Source organism: Mirounga angustirostris, unplaced genomic scaffold, assembly GCF_029215605.1.
Source record: "Mirounga angustirostris isolate CCGP_5_RB_7025 unplaced genomic scaffold, mMirAng1.0.hap1 SCAF_13, whole genome shotgun sequence".
Lineage (NCBI taxonomy): Eukaryota > Metazoa > Chordata > Mammalia > Carnivora > Phocidae > Mirounga > Mirounga angustirostris.
Window position 1 is genome coordinate 64,583,830 of NW_026991721.1, and position 26,634 is coordinate 64,610,463.

General features: G+C 52.2%; 1 protein-coding gene across 1 annotated transcript in view; it reads left to right on the forward strand.

Annotated features, from left to right (window-relative positions):
* Positions 1–26,634, forward strand: part of MICAL2 (microtubule associated monooxygenase, calponin and LIM domain containing 2) — a 210,713-nt gene that overhangs the window by 139,139 nt on the left and 44,940 nt on the right. The window contains exons 26-30 of the mRNA XM_064577105.1: positions 9,888–10,068; positions 13,355–13,518; positions 18,453–18,527; positions 22,997–23,151; positions 24,405–25,734. Coding sequence (XP_064433175.1) covers positions 9,888–10,068; positions 13,355–13,518; positions 18,453–18,527; positions 22,997–23,151; positions 24,405–25,734 — 1,905 coding nt within the window. The remainder of the gene's footprint in view (positions 1–9,887; positions 10,069–13,354; positions 13,519–18,452; positions 18,528–22,996; positions 23,152–24,404; positions 25,735–26,634) is intronic.

Consider the following 26,634-nt stretch of genomic DNA (forward strand, 5'->3'; position numbering starts at 1 on the left):
CTGGAAAGCAATATGGCAACAGTTATGAAGACCCATAAAAGGGTTCTGACCTCTCGCGCAGTAATGCTACCCCAGGGAACTTATCCTAAAGAAATAATCCAGCCGGAGAAACCAATCTCTGTGCACCCTGAATATTAAGTAGAGTAAGTGGGTCATGCAGAGTGAGGGGGCTGTTCTCCTTTATTTCCATAACTCGTTCACTTTTACAGCTTTTTCTTTAATCCCTAAAATAAGGAAAAGAAGTGACTGCTGCTTGGACGGCTCTGGGGCCGGCTGTCACTGACCGAGCGTGTCCCCCCTCCCCCCACCGCCGTGCTGGGCATGGGGCCGAGCCCCTCATGTGCAGGCCCTCGTTAGCTCTTCACCTCCTCGAGGACACCTTGAGGGGAACCTTGACATTAAAGGAGGTGATCTAGAGCAGCATCTTTAGCTGTCAAGGAACAGAGCGTCACCAGGCCCTGACCAGGAGTCGGACGCTGCTCTCAGAGGAGCCTTGGCCATGGGAAGGTCCTGGACCTGGCCACAGACCCAGCTTTGACTCCAGCACTGTGTATGGACTCAGTGGCCTTGGGCAAGTCCCTTCTAGAAATGGATGCCTCTGACTTAGCGTTTTGTGGAGGTAGAATTGGGGAACATGCCCGATAGGGCTCTCAGGGCAGCAAGAACTCTCTTGCTGAGCTCTAGATGGCACCTTCCTGGTTTTGCACAGTAGGGAAGACTTTCGTGGGCATTCTAGATCATTCTAGATCAGCGTACCCCACAGGACATTTTGGGTTGGCCACTACATGAAGTCTCAACTCACACTGGGTGGCGCCATCTATTTTTCTCTCCTTTTCTGATCTCCCGGCCCTCTTGAAGGTAACTGGTCACCTCCCTTCAGACACCACAGCCTCTGCCGTGGGTCCCCCTTTCTTTCTGCCACCTGACAGCAAGACTTTGGTTTGGTTTAGTGAATTCCTGAGTCTCAGCAAAGAAGGAGGGGGGCTCTAGCTCTTCTCTGGCTGCCTACTTGACATCTGTGCTCAGATTCTACCAAGCTCCAACCTAAGTATCCACCTCCTGCTCCTAATCTTCCCCTGAAACAGGCTCTACCCTTGGCCTTCATAGTTTCAGGAAACAGCAATTCCATCCTTCCCGTTGCTCAGTCCAAAGCCTTGGAGTCATTCTTGACAACTCTTTCTCTTGGCCCCACACCCACTCTATCAGTGAATCCCAACCAAGCACAGCTAGAACCTGTCCACATGTCACCACCCCCATGCTACTGCCCCAGCCTCAGCCACTGTCCTCTCTTCTGGAGTTACTGCAGGGGCCTCCTACGTGGCCCCCAGGTGCTACCTTGCTCCCTTCAACCCATTTGCAACGCAACAGCTAGAGTAATCCTTTCAGAACTTAGATCTGTCCTCTGCTCAGAACTTTCCAATGGCTTCCCAGCTCACTCAGAGTAGAAGCCAATGCATATAGCAGACTCAGACGGCTCTGGATGGTCTGGATATTCTGACCTGCTGTCTCCCCGCTCTCTCTCATCTGCTGTGTCCCAGCCGCATTGGCCTCCTTGAACACCAGGCATGCCCTTAGAGCCTTTGCATGGCTCTTCCCTCTGCCAAGAACGCCCTTCTTTAGTGTCCACGTAGCTGGCCCCACCCTTTATTCAGGTCTTTGTTCCCTGTCTCCCTCCCAGTGAGGTCTGCCTTTAATACTGCAATCTGTCCCCCCAGCTGTCCTGACCCCCTTACCTGCCTACACAGGTTTTCAGAGCATTAACACCTCTGACCATATTATGTAATTCACTTACTGAGGATGTGTATTGTTTGTCTCCCCTCTTGGTAGAACACAAGCTCCTCGAAGACAGGGATCTTTGTTTCTTTTGAACATTCATATCATCCCCACAGGTAGAACAGTGCTTGACACATAGTGGACTCTCAATAAGCATTCATAGAATAAATAAAGGCCCTGACTTCTGGCCTGGATGCCAGACTGTGGAGCCTGTCTTGGGCTTAGGAAGGTCTTGCTGGCATCAGCTCATGGCTCAGAAAGGAGAACCTGGAGGAGAGGTATGACATTGTGTGTCTGGCTGCCTCCACAGAGCCCTTTGATTGATGGGGAGAGGGGAGTCTCGATTTTACTTGCATTTTGCCTTCCCAGCGGTGCGATCTTCACAGACCTGGGTGACCCATGGGAGCAGGGCTGAGGCTGGCCACAGAGAGCAGTTCCAGTGTGACCCCCTTGGGTGTCAAGGCCCAGGCCACGGGCTCACACACATCCTCTGTCCTGACACAGGAATCCAGGTGGCAGGTTTGAGACAAGAGGTGGGGTGGGGAAGACTCTGTTGCCATGGCACATGGTTGGCCCAACTTGCCTTTGACCTCCTGAGTCTAGGCCTCCTGCAAGTATCTCTAACTGAGACCACGAGAGTACAGACAGCAGGGGGACCGAGGAAGCAGGGCTAACCCTACCACCACCACCACCCAGAAGAAGGTGCCAACCTCTCAATATTGCAGGGCCTAGAAGTGTCCAGAAGCTCAGGTCTCTCTACTCTTACTGCCACCTGCATGAAGCCCAGCCAGGCCTGGCGCATCCCCTGGCTGTGAGGACTCCGTCAGAGCCCTGTGGTGGTGCCTGCCAACCCCATCTGCCCTGACGTGAGCTGGGAGCAGACGTCTGCTCAGCACTGGGTGACCAGCTGTCCTAGCCATGGGGTGTGTGCAGGAGTAAAGTACTGGGGGCCCCAAGCCTACTTCCCTTCCTGCTTCCCTGGGTTGCTGTTGGTGTTCCTACCCGGAAATGTAGAGTTCTCCACCCCCAACCTCGTTCAGAGAAACTTGAGTGTAGGTCCTGGCTGTGCCCAAAGTTGGAGGCCCAGAGCTGGCCTGACACAGTACCTGTCTGTGGCAAGAAGAGAGGCAGGGTCCGAGGACTAAGGCCCTACACCTGCTGCTGTTTGCAAAAGAAAAGGAGAAAAAGCTGGCTGTTTGAGGGCCCGCTGAGCTGTCGGGAAGATACCATGTGCCCCCTCCCCTCTTGGCCCTGATGGAGGAGACCCTGCTCCTCTGGGTGTTCACACCAGGTTCGGGGCCTGTCTGTGAGCGGCCCTGCCCTGCTCTCTGGCCTTGCATCCAGCCGAGGGCTCTGTGGCAGGAGCAGGCCAGCTCTGCTGAGGCCGTGAGGGAGGGGCCTGCAGCCAGGGAGGGCTGAGCTCCCCTCCCTCCCCGGGTGGCTTTTTGTTGACCTGAGCTGGTCTCTGCATAGAGGCTGCTCCCGAGGCCAGGCAGGGCCCTTTGAGTGGTGCTGCTCACCCTGGTTCAGGGCAGCAGAGGGTGGGCCTGTGAGTACACACGTCTGCACCCAAACAGGCTCACACACTCAGCCTGGGGGTGTCTGGCAAGAGTACAGGAGGGCAGGACAGCCCCGCCTGAGGCCCAGGGCTCCCCATCGATTTTCTCATTCCCTGAAGACCCTTGGAAACTGGCATTCCTGGCAGTTCACCCTGGGGTGTCACTCTCAGAAGCCCCAGGGTGGCAGCTGCAGCCGTTAGGCACCTGTTCCTTTATCTTTTATTTTTTTTATTTTTATTTTTTTAAATGTTTTATTTATTTATTCATGAGAGAGAGAGAGAGAGAGGGGGGCAGAGGCAGAGGGAGAAGCAGGCTCCCCGCCCAGCAGGGAGCCCAACGCAGGACTCCATCCCAGGGTCCTGGGATTGTGACCTGAGCCGAAGGCAGATGCCCAACCATCTGAGCCACCCAGGTGCCCCTCCTTTATCTTTTAAAGGGACACGCGCTGTGCCATCCCCTGACACAGGCCCTTTCCCGAGACCCTCTCTCATCCTGCTGGGGGCCTGTCAGTGTCCCCTCACTCGTCACTGTCCACCTTGCAAGGGGGCGGGGGGTATGCTCTATGCTTAGTATCCTGGACATTTGCCTGTTTGCTGTCAAGATACCCTCCCAGCTGTCCCCCTGCTCTGCCCCCTAGTAAAGTATAATCCCTCCAAACTACATTTCCCAGGTTCCCTGGTGCCTGCTTCCTGTTCGGTCTGACTGGTGGGAGGGTGGAGGACGGGATGAGGGAGAAGCCGGGGTATTCCCCCGAGTCTCTGCGTCCCGGGCAGTGGCTGGGTCTTCCCCGTGGAACCCACTCCTGCCTGGTGGCCCTGGCCTCTGGACTCACCGGCTCCTCCCGCTGTCCCTTCAGCCGGCGGCTTCCTGCTCTGGCTCATCTCTGGGCTGTCTCCGGATCCGCACTTGGCTTTTTGGTTCATCCAACCCCATCGTTGTGAGTTTCCTGTACTAACTTCCCTCTGTGGAACTTTCTGGCTTGAGTTCTATTTTCCTGACTGGATCCTGATAGACTTAGTTTCATTGCTCTTTTTAAACTTGTTTCCTCAGAGAGAACAGTGGGCAAGACAGCAGAGGGAGTTTTTCCAAGCCCGGAGCCAGAAGTAGCTCTGGCAGTTAGGAGCTGTGTGACCTTGGACAAATGAGCCTCAGTTTCCTAATCTGTAAAATGGACTTAATAACGATACGTAGGAGAACTTGTTGCTTTGTTGTCTCCCTGGGTTCTGGGGCAGAGTGGAAGGGTCTCCAGACTTGGAGAGAAAACAGAAACAATTTCACCAACAGAACGAGGGCAAGGGTCCTCACGCTGATACTGTAGCAGGGGTCTGGGGGTGGCGTGTGAGGACAGATACCGCCTGGCTCTGCCTCTGGAGTATCCTCTTTCACCAGGGAGCACTGGGAGGAGACTGAAATGCTCAGCTCTGAGAACACCTGCTTCCCTCCAGGGGGCCAGGGACCTGCTGGATCATTCTCCCTGCCCACCCTGTGCACCTCCTCCCCTCGCATCCCCCAGCCCCGCTGTAGACCTGGCTTCTCCCTATGGGAATAGATAACTTTAGGCGAAATCTCGGACAAACTGCAGACAGGCCTGGGGGAGGCAGCGCAGGTGAACACAGCTGGCCCCTCCCATGGGGCTGGCCACTGACACAACCGCTGTGTGTCCCGGGGCGGCCAGTCCGGCTCGCTCACTCACTGGGGGCCCTGGCTGAGTTATTCTCAGGGTGCCACGTTCTCGCACGCATGCAGTGAAGATGACAACACTCTCCTTTCAGGCTCTCGGGATGTTAGAGACGATGAAAATGGATAAAGGCCTCAATAATGCATTGCCGTTGCTTTCGTTGTTACCTCGAGACTACTTCCATCGCTTGTACCAGGGCTGCTGGTCTGTGCGCGCAGACAGGGAATGAGAGAGGGGTCTGGAAGTAGAAGCTTGAGAGGAGTGATTTCCTCCGGGGCATGGCACTGGACCCCAGAGACCCAGCTGTAGCCTTTGGCCCAGGCCTTGGGGGGCAGAAGGGAGGGGAAGAGGATGTCCGCCTTTGGGGCTTTTTCACCTCAGCAAGGTGTTGATCAGAGAAAGCCCCACCTTCTTTTTTTCCAAGTCTCTACCTGCCCCCACCCCCAGCCCCTCCACTGATATCTGGGCTCCACGGTGAGAGACGCTGGCCCTGACCCTGCTGTCCCGAGGGCTCATCAGTCAGCCATGTCCCCACCCCTCCAGCCTGAGCCCTTGCCCCGTTCCACCCCTCGGCCCTGCTGGCCAGGTCCGAACTCTCTAGGAGGAGGGAGGATACAAGCAGACCCCCGGGGTGTCCCTCGCAGGTTTGGGCTGGTCCCGGAGGTGGTGCCACCGCGGCCCAGCACAGCTCCCCTCCACTGCCTGTCCCTCCAGGCTGCTCTCGCTAGCCTCGCTCCCCTCTTCTCCAGCCACGCATGCTCAGCCTTTAGTTCTCCTCCAGGTTTTCATGGCCCTTTCCCTGGTCTCCCTCTCCCCTCCTGGTGGGTCCTCTGGTCCGCCTTGCACTCGGCAACCAGAGCGATCTTTCTATGAGGCCACTCTGACGATGCCAGTCCTCAGCTTCCAGAGTTCCAGTGCTACTCTTCACTTTGCCCTTCGGGGCCCTTTCTGGTCCCATGTCAATGGAATGATGTCCCACTGGCCTCTTTCATATACTGTCCTGTCCTCCAGCCACATGGACGTGGCGTCTGTTCCCATGCAGATGGCAGTGCTTTCCCTCATTGTTTTGGCTCGCAGAGGTCCATCCCGTGGAACACCATCTCTCCCTTCTCTGTTCAGATCCTACTCATCCTGAACCCATTAAAATGGTGCCTTCCACCTAAAGTGTTCATTGTTCGGATCTCCCTCCCCTTCTACTTTGTCTCGCCTTACTCATAGATGGTCTACCTGATAAGGCTGCCTCATCTCCCCTCTGGGACGGGGAGAGACCCTTGAAGGCAGAGCATGGCTGATTCATCTCCAAATCCCCAGCACAGGCCTGGGTCAGAGGAGGCCAAGTAGCATTTATTGACTGTACAGGTCTCTGTGCAGCCCGCTCAGGCACACACACCTGTACTCAGGTATAAGCCAGGTAGAGTCGAGTCTCTGCTACAGTAATTCTGTGTGATAAGCCTCCCGAATTTCTGGGGCTCATGGCATCTATTTTACTGGCTTGGGAGTCTGTGGGGTTGGCTGAGGAGCTCTGCTTCAGGCTGCAGGTCTAAGGGTGGCCTGGGCTCCCATGGGATTGGCTAGGCAAGGCTTCAGCTATGCTCCATGTGCCCACAGTCAGGGACCTAGGCTGCGGGGGCAGCAGCGCTCTGGGACAAGCTCTTCTCATGGCAGACTAGCAAGAGTGTGGGTGGACTGGCCAAACGGCAAGGCCATTTCAAGCCACTGCTCATGTCCCATCCACTCTTTTCCCCTGGGCAAAGCAAGTGTCAGAGCCAAGTCCCATGTCAGTTGGGCAAGGAAGCATACCTACCACCCCTAGCAGGAAGGACTGCAAGGTCACAGAAAAAACGCACAGCTCTGTTATGGAGCAGGGGTGAAAAACAGGAACATAAGCCTGCCCAAACTCCCAGAATAAAGGTCACGCACATGGGCGTCCATGGTTCTGTTCTGCTCGCAGCCATACAGACGGGTCCCCGTCCTCTGATGTCTTAGCCTCTCTGTGCACCTGTCTTTTCATCAGCAAAATGGGGATAATAATACTTGTCTAGAAGGTTCTATGAAGTTTAATAGACTTAATAGGCATTAAACACTTAAAACAGTTCTCCATAAAAGTGCTCGGTAAAAGTAAGCTGCTGCTATTATTATTATATTATTTATTACAGCTACTACTACATAGCCAAGCATCCAGTTACACCCCTGCTCCCCAGTGCCTCCCACGCACAGCCGCCCCAGTGCAGAAGTGTGCAAATGCACACGCACAAGCCAGCGTGCACGTATGTCCGGAGTGGCAAGCTGGCCACCCACTGGCCGTATCTGCCCGGAGATGTGTTTTGTTTGACCTATACAATATTTTTAAAAACATGAGGCATTTCACGTACAAATAAAGATTTCTTGAGTTATCTTCCTAGATGGTAAATATAGTTAGGGAGGTGGAGGTGTGAAGAGCGCAGCATTTAGGGGTTGGCTCGGAGACTGGCTGGCTGAGATGCAGCCAGAGAGGCAGCGAGAGAACCGGATCCCCAGAGCAGGGCCGGGGGAGGGCAGCAGCAGCTGCGGGAAGACCTCAGAGCTTGTGAATTGGACTTAGCAATAAGGAGGCTGCCGGGGGCTTTGGGGGGGTTGATATGGGAGTCATGGAGACACAGGCAGGATTGTAGGGGATTGAGGAGTTGAGTGATGGAAGGCACACAAGTAGAGAAGGTGAGTGCAGCAAACTCTTCCAAGATGATTGGCTGGGAAGGAGGGAGAAGAGGAAGAAGGGTTGGCTAGGGGCCAGGCATGGGAATTGGGTCAAAAATCGTTTTCTTAAAATGGGAGAGGCTTCAGCACATGCAAATACTGATGGAAAAGGTCCAGTAGACAAAGAAGTCTGTGGCACAGGGAAGAGGAGGTAATGATTCTTGGAGGGGGGTTGGTGAGGAGGGAGCCAAGTGCAAGTGAAGGGTCAGCCTTCAAAAGGAGAAAGGACGCCTGGCCCACTCTGACCAGAGAAGGGGTCACCCAGCTAGTTCGTGGCCAAAATGGAACTGGGCCTCAGGTGGCCTGTTTTGCTTACTCGTTCATTGATTCATTCAACAGGCATTCCTCGAACATATACTCCTTACCAGGTACTATCCTAGCAAGAAAGGAAACAGACACAAATCACTGCTTATGTTCTAGTCATGAGAGAGAGATAATAAACAAAAGAGAAAGTTGTAGAATTTATTAGAAGGTAAGTTGTGTTATGAATAAAAATAAAGAGGAACAGAGAGTGCTGAGGACACGGGTTGCAGTTAAAATAGGGTGACAGGGTAGGCCTCATGGAGAAGGTGCCATTTGACCAGAGACTTGAGGCGGTGAGTGAGCGAGCCCTGCAGGAAGCTGTCCAGGGATAGCATCTCCTAGGAAGAGGCAGGAGCAGTACATAGGGCTGAGATGGGGGGACAGCGAGGTGGCCACGTGGTCAGAGCACATAGTGGGGCAGTAGTGGGAGATGAGTAGTGGGAGATGGGGTCATGGGGGCTGCTAGAGGGTGTTGAGCGGAGGAGCATGATCTGACTTATATTTATTTATTTATTTATGCATTTTATTTATTTTTTTTTTTAGATTTTATTTATTCATTTGAGACACAGAGAGAGAGAGAGAGAGCATGAGCAGGGAGAGAGGCAGAGGGAGAGGGAGAAGCAGGCTCCCCGCTGAGCCAGGAGCCCGATGTGGGGCTTGATCCCAGGACTTTGGGATCATGACCCGAGCCGAAGGCAGACGCTTGACCATCTGAGCCACCCAGGCGCCCCAATCTGACTTATATTTAACAGTAGTACTTGGGTGGCTGTGTTAAGAAGACTGAGGGGAGCATGGCAAGAGGGAAAGAAGGGAAACCCACAGAGGATGTTTCCATAATCATGGTGACTGGGGCCAGAGCAGTAGCAGAGGAGGTGGTGACAGGTGACTGGATTCCTGACCTATTTTGAAGGGGGAGCAAGCAGGATTGGCTGATAACTTGAGTGAAGAATGAAAGAACAAGAGAAGTCAAGGATGCCATGAAAGCATTTGACTCGAGCCGCTGGAAGGCCAAGGTCGCCATTTAACGAGATGGGGAGGGCTATGGGGGAAGCAGGGTTGGGGAGCAGTGGGGCTGAAGAGGTCCACTTGGACATGAGTTTGATAATGTGTCTGCTAGACATCCACGTGGAGATGCCAAGTAAACAGTAGGATATATAAGTCTAGATTCAGGGGAAATGTCTGAAATATAGATGTAGGAGTGAGTCATTGTTATCTAGGATTATTTGAAACCAGGAGACCAGATGAGATTATCACGGGCATGAGTGAGAGAAGAGATTCAAAGACAGCCCCAGGGCCTTCCAGTGTTACCAGATCAGGGGGAAAAGGTATACCCAGCACAGAAACAAAGAGGGAAGGAGAGCTGCCAGTGAGGAGAAGGGAGCCAGGCTATGCTATCCTAGAAGCTGAGAGGAGAGCTGTTTCTAGAAGGAGAGAATGAACCGCTGGGTCAAATGCTGCTGATGTGTCAAGACAAGAATGGAGAAGTTGCCACCAGATTTAGCAGTATGTTGGACATGGTGATTTTGACAATGGCAGTCCAAAGGCTGATGGGCCTGGGTGGTCCCTCTGAACATTTCAGGACCCTCCTATGGGACTACCTGAGATATGTGTGTTCATGCCCTGTACACAGAAGTGCTCTAAATCCTGGGGCATCTGGTAGGCTAAGTGGTAGGAACAGAGGACGAGAAGGTCAGTCTTGGAGTGTCCAGGTAGACCCAAAGCCTGCTGCTCTGCCCACCCCCTACCCCAGCAGCCTGCCCAAGCTTCTGGACGGGAAGCAGGTACCCTGCAGGGCCCCTTTATCCCCATCATCTCTCTAGATACTCTTGTCCTCCCAGCAGATGAGCCAACCTCCTCCAAGAAGCCCAAGAGTGTCCTGGAGCCAGAGCCCAGTGATATGGAAGGTGAAGCCACCTCTATCCTGCCCTCTGAGTGGACCTCAGTGAGGATCAGCCCTGGGGAGAATGTAGTTGGAGAAGATATGATGGCTGTGCGTGTCCTGGTCACCAGTGATGACAGCAGGTATGCTCAGGCTGCTGCAGGATGGGGACAGAAGAGGGATGGGACAAGAGTGACAGCATTCAGGGACTGGTCTCCGCTCCACTCACTGACCATGTGACCTCTCTGTATCTCCACATGCTCATCTGTAGAATGGGGACAGTGGTAATATCTGTCTCACAGACAATCGTAAGGATCTCACAGTTAATGTATATGAAGCATGTAGAACAACATTCGGCACATAATAAGCACTGCAAGTGTTAGCAATTGCTGTTTTCTCAGGGAAGGGACAGGCTCTGGCCCCACTGTCTTCTCCCTGAAAGGCAGCTGTGGTGTAGGCTGCAGCGAGGGGTGCCGAGTGGGTGTCACTGTGACAGTAAGATGTAAGGTAGTGATGCATGGTGATGGGGAGGCTGGGCTGGGGGCGGGAGAAGGCATGAGAGGTGAAGCCCTGCTGCCCTCCTTCCTGCCCATACTGGAACCACCCAGAGTGGTCATTAGGAGTGCAGACTCCAGGCCTCCCCCAGACACTGAATTCATCCAGGAGGTCAACCAGCAAGAGGGACCAGTTGCTCAGTATGTACCAGACTCTGAGGATATAGCAGTGACCAACGCAAGACAAAGGCCTTGCTCTCACAGGCCTCTCATTCAAACTGGGTGGGCAGTCAGCAAACAAGTAAATAGTTAACAGGAAAAATATCACCTATGTTCTAGGTAGTAAAATAAAATAGGAGTCTATGATAGAGGGTGACTAGTCAGCTACTTTTGATCGGTAGCCAGGAAAGGCCTTTGTATCAGTCATCTATTCTCACCGTCATGCTGAGTAACAAAGCACCATTATTCTACTCAAGATTCTGTGGGCCAGCAATTTCAGTCAGGCTCAGTCCTGCAGTTATTCTGGTCTCAGTGGGCTCCTGTGTGTGTTTGGGCTTCTAGAACATCGTTAACTGTCAGCTGGGGTGCCAGGAGGCTATTGGGCCGTGGATCCTTCATCCTCCAACAGGCAGCCTGTGCTTATTCACATGGTCCTATGAGAAAGCACAATCATGCCAAGTCTCTTGAGGTTTCAGCTATTCCTATCACGTCTGGATGGTCACAAGTCCAGCCTGGATTCAAGGGGTGGGGAAATTGACTCCACCATTATGGGAGGAGCTGCAAAGGTCCGTTGAAAAAGGGTGTGGCTCCAGGAGGGGAATGATTGCCATCATTCTTTGCAAACAATCAACCACAGCTTCCAAGAGGAGGTGACATTTAAGCTGAGAATTGTTGACAAGAAGGGACAGTCATGCGAAGACTGAGGAAGTGGCATCCAAGCAGTGGAACAGTGATTTGGGGGCCAGTAGCACATAGAGGCTATGAAAGCCAAGGGAGCTGATGAATCACCCACGGAGTAAGAATCCCTCTTCAGGAAAAAAAAAAAAAAAAAAGAGGCTATCTTCTCATAGATAGAGCTAAGCCTAGGTGAGGGCCCCAGGGCATTTGAACATTCAGTGGGCAAGCAGAGAAGATGCTGGCAAAACCCACAGAAAGGAGAGAAACCAAGAGAGGCTGAGTTGGGGAAGCTGAGAGAAGAAGTTTCAAGATGGAGGGTGTGGTTCACTGTTTCAGATAAGAATGGAGGAACTGGAGAAGCGACCTCAGGATTTTCCAACAAGAGGATCAGAAACACGGCTGGAATAGGTGTGGGAAGAATGTGAGGGATGAAAACAGATACTGCTGTGCAGACAGGTAGTTCATGAAGTCTGGAGCCTTCAGACTCTGGAAGGGGGGGCCTGGGAACATACATTTTAGCAAAGCCCACAGGTGATTCTGACACACAGGTCAGCATGAGCACCTCTGCCTTGGAGTGCCCTCTGCAGTCACTGAGATAAAAAGCAAGGCCCAGAGAAGGAAGGCCCTGCCCCAGGTCTCACAGCCTTCTAGGCCTCAGGTAGGCAGGACCATGTCCATTGTAAGAGGCAGAAACCCAACGCTAGCTTAAGTAACATAGCAAATACTTCAGTTCCTCTGACTGGGAAGTCCAAGGGTAGTCCTCTCTTCAGGCAAGGTTGGAGCCAGAAACTCAAATAGCCACTCTCTGCTGCTGCCCCTTTGCATGTCGGATTTACAACCACCCACAAGGAGGCTCTATCCATGTGTGGAACTCTTGGCTACGGAGGGCCTCAGCCCATGTCTGTCAGTCCATGTCCATGTCCCAAGATCTCAAGGTAGACCTCCAATGGGAACTACTCACATGGCATGCCCACCTCTGGGACCCATCGGTGAAGAGCACTGGGATGCCGTGGCCGGTAGGCTTGGGCACTGTGATGGATAGAGAGTCCACCAGAGCACACAGATGGATAAGGAGCAGCGACCCAGTGGAAAGATGCATGCTGGACTTATATACACAGAGAGTAAATAGTCACAGCCCTACAGATTTGCGCCTCCCCAAGTCCCTGGGGGACTATGTCTGTGCTGTCCCTGCTCCTGAGGACACATTTCTTCCATCTCTCTGCCACGCGAATTCCTGCCCATCATTCAAGGCCCAGATTACATATTCCCCCTCCAACCCTGTAGCCTTCTCTTTTCTCCCATCCATTTCCACAGGACACAAGCAGCGCTGAAATGCCTAAAGTTTTAGGACAGGTCCTAAATGATAAGCTCATTTTTCCCCAGAGAGCTGAGGAGTCATGCTCAAGGATGGCTGAAGGTAGGTAGACCAGCCGTCTGGCAAGCACGTCGGCATATGTTCATGGGGCTTCATTCTCCTGCTTGGATCCACACCGGTATTTTTTCATTAGGGCTCCGTAAAGCATCATGGACTGGGTGGCTTAAACAACAGAGACATGCTTTCTCACAGTTCTAGAAGCTGGGAGTCCGAGATCAAGGTGTCAGCAGGGTTGGTTCCTTCTGAGAGCCACGAGGAGGAAGGATCTGTTCCAGGCCCCTCTCCTCAGTTTGTCGATGGCTGACTCCGTGTTCATGTGATGTTTTCTTCTCTGCCTGTCCAAATTTCCTCTTATTGTAAGGACACCAGGCATATTGGATTAGGGCCTACCCTAATGACCTCATTTTAACCCAATTACCCCCTTAAAGACCCAATCTCCAAAGACAGTCACATTCCGAGGTCCTAGGGGTTAGGACCTAATATGAATTTGGGGGGACACAGTTCAGCCCATAACGAAGCCTGAGGCTGGGCTTGAGACAGAGGTGACAGAACCACTCTCTCTGCCCCAGGGCGCCATGGGCAGTGACGGGCAGGGCACAGTGGGGGTGTGGGAGGTGAACTACAGGGCCGCCCGCTCACCCACCCTCTACTTCTTCCTTCCAGCTCTGATGCAGAGCCAGACTGCCCCAGCAGTGAGGCATCCGGTGCACAGCCCTGTGAGGAGAGACCCCGGCAGCCGGAGCCCCTCACCAGGCATAGCTCCCTGAGAGAGGCCCCAACCAGGAAAGTCTCCCCACAGTGCCCTGAGGAGTTGCAAGCGGTGCATGGTGAGCAGAGAGCTTGCTTGGGTAGGAGGCAGGCTTGCTTGATCCTGGGACATGGGGAGGGAGCAGAGGCTCCCCATGGCCAGTTTTTTCCTCACGGAGGATCCGGTGACAGGTGCAGCCCTCAGGCTCAGAGGTAGTGGGGCTGGGGTATAAGTGGGGCTGAGGGGACTGGACCCAGGCCCAGCCTCCTTCTCCAGGAGAAGCTTTGGAGTCTCAAATGGGTAGGTGGCAGAGGGGTCTGACTGGCTGTTGTGTGTCCCAGGCTGGCAGAGATAAGGAGACCCCAGCACCCTCTGGCCTGGAACAGTCTCCTCTTGGAACATCTCCATAGGGGCCCATCTGGCATGCCATAGCCCACGAGGGAAGGATGTGGCTTAGCTGCCACTGGACAACAGACAGCCAGGGCCAGCACAAGGCCATTGCCGGTGCTGGGGACACGTGGAACGCACTAAAATTTTACACAGTAATAAATGCATTTCTACTAAGCACCTCTAATGGCTGAGGGTTTTCCCATACGTGGCCCCATTTCATCCTCAGGATGACCCCGGGGGGTAAGTAAGCTCACCATTTTACCCGTGAGCAAACAGACCGTGTTTTCCTTAGGTTTCACAGCTAGTAAAGGCCTGCGGCCCAGGGCCAAGGGCCTCCACACCCTAAAAAGTTGTCTTTAGCAGCCCAGCTTGTTTTCATAAAGGTGGCCTTGATGGCCTTGAATGGAATGTTTTCATTCAGTCAACAGCAGCTTGTGAGCTCGGGGTGGAAGAAGCAGACTAACAGAACCTTGCCACCTTGGGCACCAGCAGCCTTGGCGGCCCTGGGAGAGCCGGAACTCAGCTTGTCCTGCACACCCCTCTGGTGGCCGAGAGCAGAATTTCCACCGGAACCTAGAAACAATCTCCCAAGGACACCAGGGCTGGGGGCCGGCCTCCTGGAGACTCTGGATTTACCCTCCCCTGTGAGCCTTTTTATAAAAGGACAGTTGTCATCAGAACGTATTTGCTCAGTACCATCGTGGTGCCGTCTGGAAGGGCTGAGCATAGGCAGTGAACAGAACACGGCGCTGTGCCCGGCTGGGGGCAGCCGCCTCTGTCCGCTTATGCGTGGCCGCTGTCTCCGTGGGCTCCAGCCTCCTCATTTACAGTTACAAATCCTGCCTGCCTTTCATCCTTTCCCTCCATTTCTCCTCGCTCCTCGATTGACAGGGGATTTTAGGCAATTTACAAGAAAGACTAAAACAAAACTCTACGTCTCTCTCTATAAAAGATAAAGCCTCAAGATCAGGGTTAACAAAATGAGTTTAGGAGGTAGAGAGCCCGGAGAGGCAGAAGGTGGGCCTAAGCAGTTGCTCTAGTGGAATCATAAATTTGATCCTGAGTTTTCTGGCAGCCAGAGTTAAAAAGGAAACACAATTATTGTTCATGAGAAAAACAACATATTGGTTTGCAGCAAGTTCTAGATCTGGTACCACTTTTCCTAGTGCTTCCTGTCAAACAGACAGCAGTGAGAGACACATGAGTTCACATCCTGGGTGAGGCTGTCTCATGCGGCTAGCAGGTGAGGGCATTGCGACCACACACGACTCAGCAAGAGGAGTTCTTCCGGGGGATAGGGCTGGGTCAAGATGACAAGGCAGTGTGGCCCAAGCGTTTTGTTTCTGACAGTCCAGTGAAATTCCAGGCTAAAATACAGAGTAGACAGAGAAGTGGATAGACCGTGTGACTTTCAAGCAATCTCTTGTTGATTTCACTGTTAAGCATCACGTTTTTGATCATTGCTAGGCAGACCACATTGTAGGGTTAAAACCTCTGGTACAGGCTCAGCATTGTGTTTTGTGTTGCTGGTTATGGTGAATCTGTTACTTTACCGGATCATATAGGTTGATACGTTGTGCATGTTAATGGAACTTCACTCATCACAGTTTTCACTTGGATAAATGGCACAGAGTTGAGCCAAGGGAATGCCAAACAAGGCCAATATACTGCTTTAAGAAGTTTTAAGAAGTTTGCACACCCATGCTCATCCGGTATTACTTACAATGGCCAAAGGGAGAAATGACCCCAAAATTCATCAACTGGTGAATGGATAAACAAATTATGCTATATCCATATAATGGAATATTATTCAGTGTTGAAAAGGAAGGAAACTCTGACACAGGGTACAACATGGATGCATCTTGAAGACATTATGCTAAGGCAAGTAAGCCAGACACAGAAGAACAGGTATTATACGATTCCACTTCTATGTGGTACCTAGAATAGTCCGATTCATAGAGAAAGTCGAATGCTGATGACAGGGGCAGGGGGTAGGAATGTGGGGAGTTGCTGATTCATGGGTACAGAGTTTCAGTTCGGGATGAAGAAGAAGTTTGGGAGGTGTACGGTGGTGATGGTTGTACAACAGTGTGAATATACTTAAGGCCACTGAACTGGACTCTAACATGGCTAAAATGGTAACTTTCGTGTTACGTAGTATTTCTCCACAATTTAGGGAAAGACTTCTGGGACTACCTCAGCTCATCAAGGAACCTGTTGTGTCCTCAAAGTTCTTTTTTTTTTTTTTTAAGATTTATTTATTTATTTATTTGACAGAGAGAGACACAGCAAGAGAGGGAACACAAGCAGGGGGAGTGGGAGAAGGAGAAGCAGGCTTCCCGCTGAGCAAGGAGCCCCATGCGGGGCTCGATCCCAGGACCCTGGGATCATGACCTGAGCCGAAGGCAGACGCTTAACGACTGAGCCACCCAGGCGCCCCGTCCTCAAAGTTCTTTAGCATAGAGCATGCCCAAGAGGATGGCCTGAAATAGAATTTAAGCCCTATGTTATCGAGGCTCAGTAGAAAAGCCTCAGTAAAGGTCCCCCAAAACACCTAGTTCAGTGTTCTTTAAAATCTTGTTTAAAAGGCAGATACGTAGGTTCCCACCTGCAGAGATTCAGATTTGGTGGTTCTAGCATGGAGCCAAGTATCTGCATTTTACGGAAGCGCCCCAATTGCTTCCATGCCGGGGGGGAGGCCACATCCTACACTTGGGGGAATCACAGAAGAGCAGCCTCCAAGAGGGCCTGTCTGGATAAGTTTGTTGTAAAATGCACACCTAAACAATTAAATGAATCAGTCGAGTGCATTGGGTTTTAGGCGTAAACCCATTTGGATCTGGGGGGCAGACTGCCCCATCTTATTCTGGTTTAGAAAAATTGGTATTTCTCCATTTTTTTTTCTGGCAGTAATTTGACAACAGGATGGTCCAGCGACCTACGGAGCACACTACTAGTTTGTAACGATAAAATGTCATTAGCACCATTTGGCAAAATACTTACCCCTTATTTCTTTTGTAGTGGGTCATACAGTAGGATCTCCAAAAGTGCTCCCTAAAAATAAATATAAGTAAAATACAAGCTGAAAAAGGGACCCAGGCTGGCTTTATGCTGCTCAAAACAACTGGATCAAATCACTGCTACCCACCCTGGTATGCCTATTGTGGTAAAAAATGTGCGCATATGTGTCCCATAAACACCAGGGATGGAAAATTGCTTGTGAATTTTAACCAATTTTAATAAGTTCCATTCCACAAAGTGAAAAAGCTGAGGTGAAGCAATAAGAGCTTGAAGCTGTCTTCTACATCTCTCGGGAAATTTCTCCACAAGCTGAAGGAGGGAATAGCGTCGGTCAGCAGGAGGTAGCTATCCTGGAGGCCTGCCTGTCCCTGTTGCATACCAGCCCAGCTGGGCAGACCCCGCCCTGTGCCTGTGGGAGGAACAGGCCCAAGCTGGAGGCTGGGGGATGAGGCTGCACCCTGAGCCAGTCCACACAGGCCCCCCCTCAAGCCCATGCACTTGATATGACAGCAGGGCTGTGGGACAGGGAACCCACAGATCGAACATCATCTCCAGGGACAGTAAGGGAAGGAAGGGAGTCAGGGATCTAAGGAGCTGTCGGATCTTGTCCCAAGGAAGAGAAGCCCCCAGAAGTGGTTGCCACCTGCACCCCACAGCCTGGCTAATGAGAATGGACGCCCAGTTCTGAGCACTGGCAGGGCGTGGGATCCAGACCTTCCTACCGAGACTGAGGGCTGGACCTTGGCTTCATACCTTCCCTACACCATTCTCCCACACCCACATCACTCCTGGGGAGTTCTTTCCCTCCACGCCCCCTAGTCCCACCTGTGTGCGCATTCAGGCCTGCATGCAGTGCCCCATTCTTTCCCTCGGGTATGAAGGAACCACCACAGGGACCTGGAGCCTGAGGCCAAATCTGAGAGCCCAGTGTGGGAATGGGGTACGTGTGCATCTCTCACACCCTAAATGGCCAAGGCCACCTTCTTCTGCACGTAATGCTCATCTTGCTCAGCTAATTCTCAAGACCCAGCTGGGTGGAGGGTCTTCAGTGCACAGTTCATGGAATCCTGGTTCCCAAAGGGTTTGGGAGGCTTTGCGGGGGAGGGGGAGAGGAGGTAGAACTTTCTGCAGCTTCCAGGTTTCAATGAGAACAGCTCCGGTTTATCTACTACGTATACGGGACATTGATGTGAGACCAGCTTTGAAGAACTGCTCTGCTAAAAATGAGCAAACAAGCGTGCGTAAAAGCATGCGTATATATGGGTATGCGTACATACATGTGTGCACGTACACACGTATACATGTATGTTAATTGTGGGCAAGTTAGAATGATGGCTCATAATTTGAGGCATTTTCTGAATGATGGCAGTACCTGTCCCATAGCAGGGCCTCAATACATATTCAGTGAATGAGCAAATGAAATGTTGGAGGTGTGTGTCTTAGGGATGGGAAGATGCAGTCTGGAAAAGGAAGGGGCTCAGTTAATTATGAGTATTAGTCCATAAAATGTGCCATAGGAGAAAACCCCATGGTTATTCTGTAAGTTTAACAGACTCTTCCTCCCTCCCCATCTCCCCTGCCCCTTTCTTTTTTCCATCACAGCTCTGCAATGGGCCAGTAGCTTCCAGTCTCCACCTCCCAGCAAATACCAGAGCTGGAGAAGAAAATTCCAGTCGAGTGAGTCATGAGCTCTCTGGGAGTGGGAGGGGAGGGGCATGGGCAGTGTCTTCTGGTCAATTCTCAAAGGCACCTGTTCTCATTGCATGCATGTCCTCTCTGACCTGGCCTCCTGGATGTTAGGGGCAAGGAAAGAAACAGAAGGTTGACTGTTCCCACGGCTGACTCGAGGAAGCATTTTCCAAGGATTTGGGGCCTTTCCTTCTCCTTCGGTCTGGAATCATGGAGCCTTAGAGCTCTACAGCTGCACCTGGAAGGGGTGTTAGTAATCATTGGCTCCAAGCTTTGTGAAACACAGATGAGGAAACTGAGATCCAGAGCCTCTATGTATTTTCATTTTGTGCACTGGAGTTGGACTGGGGGCATCAGGGCAAAGCAGTGAAGGAAGCCACACCCACACCCACTCACACACCCATCCATACAAACACACCCGCTTCTTTTTCTGAGCAGGCTTTGATCCCAGCATCTCTGAGAAGAACAGGGCTGGGTGAGGACCAGCGGCTGCAGCGGACGCCAAGGCCTCCGGACCCCACTAGGGGGCACAGTAACCCCGCTCACAGTGGCACAACACCCCGGGGCTGGCCATGTTCTCCGTGCTGCCTCCCTTACAGGGCAGGCATCCCCCCCCCAACCGCCCCCCCCTCCCCCGGGCCCTCTAATCCATCTCTAAGTCTACCTTCCATCTCCCCCTGCCCCCACACTCTCTCTCTCTGGGCTTTGCTCTGGGAGAGGTGGACCCAGGAAAGCCTTGGGTTAGACAGAAGTTTCTAAAAAGAGCCATTGTTGAAGTTGGAACAGAACACTAGTTAGTTGCTCCTTCCTTCTGAGTCAACACGGACTCCTGGCCCATGAGTCATTCTCCCAGCAACCCTCAGGCTCCAGGCGCCCCCTTCCTTGGGTGAGGCTGGGATAATGGGTGCCTCTGGAGCTGGACCACAGCTGCACCCCGGCAAGCCACTCCACCTGGGACACCCTGAAATGACTCTGGAATCATCTTGCAGTCCCAGGCACTGAGGGTGACGAGAAAAGAGAGTTCATGTTTACTGAAGGCCTGGGTCACTTCATTTCTCCACCCCTCCCCGAGCCCCTCCCCAGATCACAGGAATTCTGCTTCTGTGGGGTGGGGGGGTGTCCTTTTGAGTACAGATTCCACCCAGCACTTCCAGCTGACTTCACTGAGCTCCAGGAGTACAAGGGGCTCGGCCTTTGCCCTCGAGAAGTTCCCAGTCTGGGGTGCAAGCTGCAAGACTGGTGGGGGTCCCTCCTAGCAGGTTAGGGGACGCTGGAGGAGGCACAGGAGAGAGAGGACTGCTAACCAGCAGCATGGTTTCTGGGATGGGCCTGAGGACCTTGGCGGGTCTTTAGTTAACCCAGATGTTGGTTCTCAAGTATATATAAAAGCTGGTTTGAGGGCAGGCCTTGAGTTGGGGTCATTTGTATGGGTCTGGCCCAGAGGAGGTGTCCAGTTGTTGCTTGCTGAATGAATGAGTAAATGAGTGAACAAACGAACATAGAACCAAGGAACAAGCAGGCTGGACCGAGTGAAGAAACGAATGGAGCCCATGAGTTCAGCCTGCGCAGGCGGCTGCCCCTAGAGGGCGCGCTGAGACTGGGAGATTTGAGCATTGCCTGAACTCCAAATTTTGGGAAGCTGCACCCCGGAATCCCAGTCTTTTTAAAAATCCTCACACCCGTCATTTTGGTCATCTTCATTTTGCCCAAGAGGAAACCCCAGGGGGCAACACTGGTCCTACTATAGTAAGGAGCAGGACCTGGGGCACCGTCTCCTGGGTCCATTTACTGCCCGGTCAAGGCGGTTCTGGCCCCAGCGCCAGGTGGGAGGACAGAGGGAGCTGTGTGAGTGCCCTTCTCACCCTCCCCCTGCTGACCATAGTCACCACAGTGACCTCTAGAACCAAGGGGAAAGGTCACTGCCAGAGGGCCCAGAGAAGAGGCAGCTGAGCCAAAGGAGGCTTGGGCGCTGTAACCCAGGCGCGCTCTGCTCATCAAGCCCTTTGCATGATGGGAGCAGCAGGGCTGGCAGCACCCGGGACTGAGGCCCCTGCAGAGGGCAGGGCAGCCTGGCTGGACTGTGCCAAGCGTCCAAGGAAAACAAGAAGGAACTTGCAGAGAAGGATCTGAGTTGCTGAATGAGGAATCCGGGGCCTACGAGTTAGAGAAATCCTGGCCAGGGTAGGGGTATGCAGCCCCCTCTGGAGCAGGTCACCCGTTCAGCGCTGTTTATTGGACACAACTTGTGTGCGTGGGAGGAAGACAGGGATTAGAGTTCATATTTAGCTAGCGTGCAGCATTGACTTTGCATTCTACCCCGGGCACTGCTTTTTATCCCATTTTATTCCTTCAGCCTCCCCGTGAAGCAATGCTAGCCATCCCGTTTTTCATAGGAGGAAAGTGTCAGGCAGCTGGAGTGGGTGTGAAGGAGGTGGGGTTCCAGGTTCCCCTTTGCCATTCTCTGAGGGAACCCAAAGACATTGACCACCTCAGGCAGGTGAGATCTCCTGCCGCCTCTCAGCTTAGCTCTGGCCTTCTCCCAGGTGGCAGCTTGACTGGCAGGTGTCCCTTCAAGCTCTGCCCAGGTTCTCCTGAAGTCAGTGCATGAGGAACATGTGTGCAGAGAGGCCTCACTGGGGGGGGGGGGGGGGGGGGGGCGCAGGGATTACAGAAAGGAGGGAGGGAGAAGTCCCTGGGTCATGACCTTGTGAACCCCAAGGCTTTCCTGTCAGGTTTGGTTCCCAAGGTGTCCCTGGATCTGTGTCAGAAGGGGGGAACAAAGAAGCAGTCTGTTGAGCTGAGGGGCCTCTGAGACAAGCTGAGGAGTTTGATTCAGGAGGTAGCAGAGGGAAGAGAATGAGGGGGCAAGGAAGAGGAGGAGGAGGAATTTGGCAGGAATTTGGCAAGCGGAAGACAGGAGGCAAGGCAACAACTGACTCACAGCGTTTGCCTTTTTAGGCTCGAACCATCTAATTGTGGGCTGCACTGAGGGTTTGGGTGACAGGCTGGCCAGCTGCCTCCCCCGCATCGGCTCCTGGCAGCCCCGGGCCTCCTCCCAGCAGCTCCTTCCTGCCACCCTCAGATCTCTTTCCCTGAGTTATCTTTTCCCTCAGAAGCTTTCTGGAGGGCTTCGCTTTGGAAGCCTGCGGAACATGTGTGTGTGGTGGCCGTCTTTCCAGAGCCCAGGACTGCGATACGCACTCTGACACACTTGCCTGTGTGTACAAGGGAAGCAGGACAGAATCCTGAAGAACCCAACTTCTGAGGGTGCGGTTGGCCTGGCCTGTATGGGTTCCAGAGGAGGAGCGTCTCACCTGAAGCTTTGGGGAAACTGAGGCAGGGGATTGTCTTGAGTTAGGAAGTGAGCTAACATCTGAAGGCTGGACAACTTGGAAGGAAATCGGAATGGGTCAGCAGAACGGCCACAGGCAGGGAGTGGGACAGGAGTGGGTAGATGCACATTGGTCCTGGGAAGTCTCTGGGGGGTAGCCTTATTTGCTGGGAGGGTTCACAGGAGAGCTGGCTGGGCTGAAGGGTCAGATGCTGAGCGGACAATTCCAAAACGGAGTGTGGCATTTCCTGAATCCCTCTGAGGACATATTATTGGGATGCTCTGTTACAGAAGCAAAGCTCTTGAGATTTTAGGTTTAAGGTTACTAGAGGGCGCGTGTGTGCACTCATGAGAGAGAGAGAGAGATTGAGCTCACAGGCTCCAACTGTCACATTTCTGCAGTTACCAGACGAATGGACTCCAGCTCCCACAGAGCAGAATGAGGCGCGTCCTCAGGGTCCCAGCCACACACTCCTTTCTCCTGTCACTCTGAGCGCACACACCGCACCTCGTTTGTTCCCTGATCAACGGGAGCTTGGCACGAACCCCACTCCATATGCCTCAAATGATTTGATGCTCATTATAACCTCCCTCCCTAGTGTTCTCTTAAAATCTCAAACTAACCATCTCATCTGAGAGCCCCTTGGCGCCCGTGTGAGAAGGAAGCCCCCGATTCATTAGTGGTGACGGTCTACCCTGCCCACGCCCACGGCTGATGGTCCAGCATCTTGTGGGAAGAGGCCTCAGGTGGTTTATTGACTAAGTGACTTAACGCAGCCTAGACCCCAACCACAATGGCTTCAGGGGAAACTTTAGAGGTAGGCGCCCATTTCCAAGAGATGCCCTGGAGACTCCCTGTTCCATCTCTCAGGAACATCCTGAGTGCGAAGTGCGATGGTTCCTAGACTTTTCATCCTTGGACCTCCATTCTCCCACAGGAGGCTGTCACTCCTCACCTGTTCCTCCTAAGGTCACGCTCAGCGTTGGGGTCTCTCAATCAGTCTCCAACACCTTCCTCCCTCTGACTCTATTTATTGAGTTGGAGCTTCTCTTAAAACCTCCTCTTTTCATGATAAAATAAGGTAATAACAGCTCTGTAATGGAGAGTATGTTCTTTCCTTGGTAGGTTTGACGCCAGTGAACAACAAAACAACTATGTCACCTTCAAAGGAAGCTGCTCCTCTTTCTTCTTCCTCATTATCTTCTCCCTCATCTTCGCTGCCATCTTTTTCTTCAACCAGTGTCCCGGGGAATGCTCTGGATGGCTTCTCCCTACCTCAGGTAAATGCCCTTTGGGGCCCTGTGCAGGTGTTCAGAAGGTGAGCTGCTCGTGCTCCACCCACTTCCACACTTAATTCCGGATTCTTAGCACTCTTAGGTCACCCAAGTGCAAAGCCAGGGCCATGAGATGCTCTGTCAAGAGTCCACCCAGGCCTGCTTCACTTGTCCTTTTCATGAAGGCTCACTCATCCTGTTCCTTCTCAGCCAGCCCCGGGGCACAGCCACTCACTAAGCTGACTTTGTGGGGCACAGACTCTGGGCAGGACTGTGGCATGCAAGATGCTAGGATATATGCTCTGCCCTTGATGGCCTGGCAGATGACCTTGAGGAGTTCACAGCTGAAGGAAGGCAGACACAGACTGAGGTTGCCTTTGGTAGCAGCTGAGACTCTTGGAAGCACATCCCCCCTTGAAAAGAAAATGGCATCACTGAGATACTCAGGTTTGATCTTTATCCTTCAGTATGAGTTTATCAAGCCTCTGTTACCTGCCGGACCCTGGTCTAGGCTCTGAAAAATAGGGTGCACAAGACGAAGAAAGGTACATGCTCTTGTAAGTTCCTGTCCTATGACCTGCCCCTCAGGCACCAGAGCTCTTGGCAGGGCACAGCCACTCCCAGAATTTCCCTATGCTCTTCCTTTGCCAAGGGCCAAGTCCTTGCATGCTTCAAATGACTACTTTCTCAATGGTGCAAAGCATGAGTCAGGTTTAGAAGGGTCATTGAAAAGTCCTAAAGGCCATCCTTCTGCCACCACAGCCCAGAGGGGGAACTGTCTGTCCTTAACTTAATAATCTCCAAGGAAGAAGCCTTGGCCTCTTGGTTGTTGGAGGAACATACCTTTGGGTGCAATGTACCCCTTAGTAAGGGCCATGGCCAAGCCAGCATGGGGTATCTGTCCTCTCTGTACACATCTGGCCACTCACAGGGGCCAGGCCAGCTCTGCCTGGCTGGCCAGGGAGCTTGTCCGTGCCTTTGCCTTCCATTCTGGCTTCCTACCCACCTAATCCAGCACCCAGCAAAGCCTTTGATCAGCCCTGCTACAGGGACTCCAAGCAGATCCCAGCAGGTCCTGAAGCAGCCACTTAGAATGAAGAGCAGCCCTTTGAAATCATCCTCGGCAGATTTCTTTCAGACTTTGGGTGTCTGAGATCTGAAGAGAGCAAGGGAGGGGGCCATGGGCTGAGATATGCCTCCCCATATAAATAAATGCTGGGAATTCCTAAATAACCATTCATTTTGCCTATCCCCTCTAGGTGACAGCTAACAACCTGCCCTCACAGGTCTTAAGAGGTCACTCCAGCCCTTCCACTCCAATCTTTCTGAGGCGTGCCAGAGCCCAAGGGTTACCCAAGGACATGCCCCTGTATCTGCCTCATGGCCAAGTGCTGGAGCGGGCAGAGTACTGTATGGTGAGGCCTGGTGGAGATGGCCTCACCAGCCCCCAGCCGCCCAGCCTTGCAGAGATGGCTTCTGATGGGTGTCAGGGAGCAGAGGCCCCTCTTTGGGACACCAGAAGCATCCACAGAGGCCCTCACCCCACTGGAGGGAAAGACAGGTGCTTGCCAGACCAAAAGCTATCTCCCAGGGCTGGAGAGGACCCAGGAGAAAAGAACACTGGACCCAGAAGAGGAGAAGAGGATGGGTCAGAGCTGGAAGAGGGGAAGAAGCTGGACTTGAAGAAGTTAGTCCTCACTCCGGAGCAGAAGACAAAGCTGCTGGACTGGAACCATTCCATCCCTGAGAGTATGAGCCTGGAAGCTGGGGCACAGTCTGCCCAGAGAAGTACTGACAGTGGTAGGGGAGGCTGTGTCCTGAAACCAGTTAGTCCCTTGCTGCTCCCCCGGACAGCGAGAGAGACCCCGCCCACCCAAGGAAGGGCTCAGGAGAAGACGGGGACCCCAGCTGAACGGGCTCCACCCAAGTCCCCACTTCGGCTCATAGCAAATGCCATCCGAAGGTCCCTGGAGCCCCTCCTCCCCAACTCGGAAGGTGGGAGGAAGGCCTCTGCCAAGCCAGAATCAAAGACCTTGCCCACCAGCCAGCCGCATGCTTGCACTCGCTCCTTCAGTCTTCACAAAACCAGCTCCAATAAAGACGGCAACCAGCAGTCCCCGGGGAAGGACATGGCGAGCAGGGCCTCAGCCTTCTTCTCCTGGGGCTCCCCACCTGCCAGGGCTGCCCAGCCCTCGTACCCTAGCCCTCCTGACCTTGCCCTCCGCACCCATAGCTTGCCCAACCAACCGTCCAAGGTGTTTCCTGCACTCATGACCCCACCCTGCCACAAGATGGAAGATGTTCCCACACTCCTTGAGAAAGTGAGTTTGCAAGAGACATCCCCAGATGCTTCTCAGGTTCCAAAGGGAAAAATCTCGCTCTTTCCCTCCTTCAGACTCAAAGACAAATCTTTTGAGAGTTCCCTCCAAGAATCCAAACAAAGAAAGGACCTCCAGGACCTCTTTAGCACCCCCAGGGGGGCAGGGGAGCCGGCGGACAGCACCCAGCCCCTGGAGAAGTTGGCACAGCCTTTCAGTAGCACCTGCCTGGGGCAGAGGGTCCGTCCTCCTTCTCCAGACAAAGATGCAAGTAAGTGGCACTTTCCTAACCAAAGTCTGCAGTTCTTGCTGGGCAGTTAGTCTTTCTTACTGGACTAAGAACAGGCATTTTTCACTTTCTCCTTCTTCCCAAATTAAATTCTGACAGAAGTAGGAAAACTTGAATTTGAAAAATTAAGAAAAAATTAAGTTTGGAATGATGTTACAGAGTTTTGAAAAAGACAAAGAATCAACCATAATCTCACCACTTGCCCGCTCATTATCCCTATATGGCAACTTTTACTAAGTTTTACCCCCCCAAATTGTATTTTTAAAAATCAATATATCCTAGCTATTACGACAGCACATCATTTACATAAATGCGATTTGATGGCAGTAAACTATTATATCTAGTGGACATGTTGTTTCATTAAGTAAATTATTTTTTATTTAGAAAATAACTGTTTTATTAATTTATAGATATATATGTATATATAAATTATACATATGAATATATTGGTATTTTATATATGGTATTGAATGAACATTTTTATGCATATAGGTTTTTCTTTCCTTTGAATTATTTTTGTTTTAGGATAGGTCCCAAGAAATGAGGTTACTGGATTAAAGATGCCAATATTTTTAAGTTTTTTAATTTGCACTAACGAATTATTTTTTAACAGTTTGGATAAAGGATACATGGGAGTTTTCTGTGTTATATCTTACACTGCATGTTATAAATATGAATTAAATGGAGGGAAAGGTACCAGTTTATATTTCACTGCTAATGTATGAAATAACTTTTTCACCATACTGTAACCTGTATTGAGTACCACATTTTAAAAACACTGCTGTTTTACTAGTCAAAAAATGGTACCTCTTTTAAGCTTGCATTTTTTTAATTTACTGTTCAAACACACATATATTTGGTTACCAATGGAAACTTAGGCCT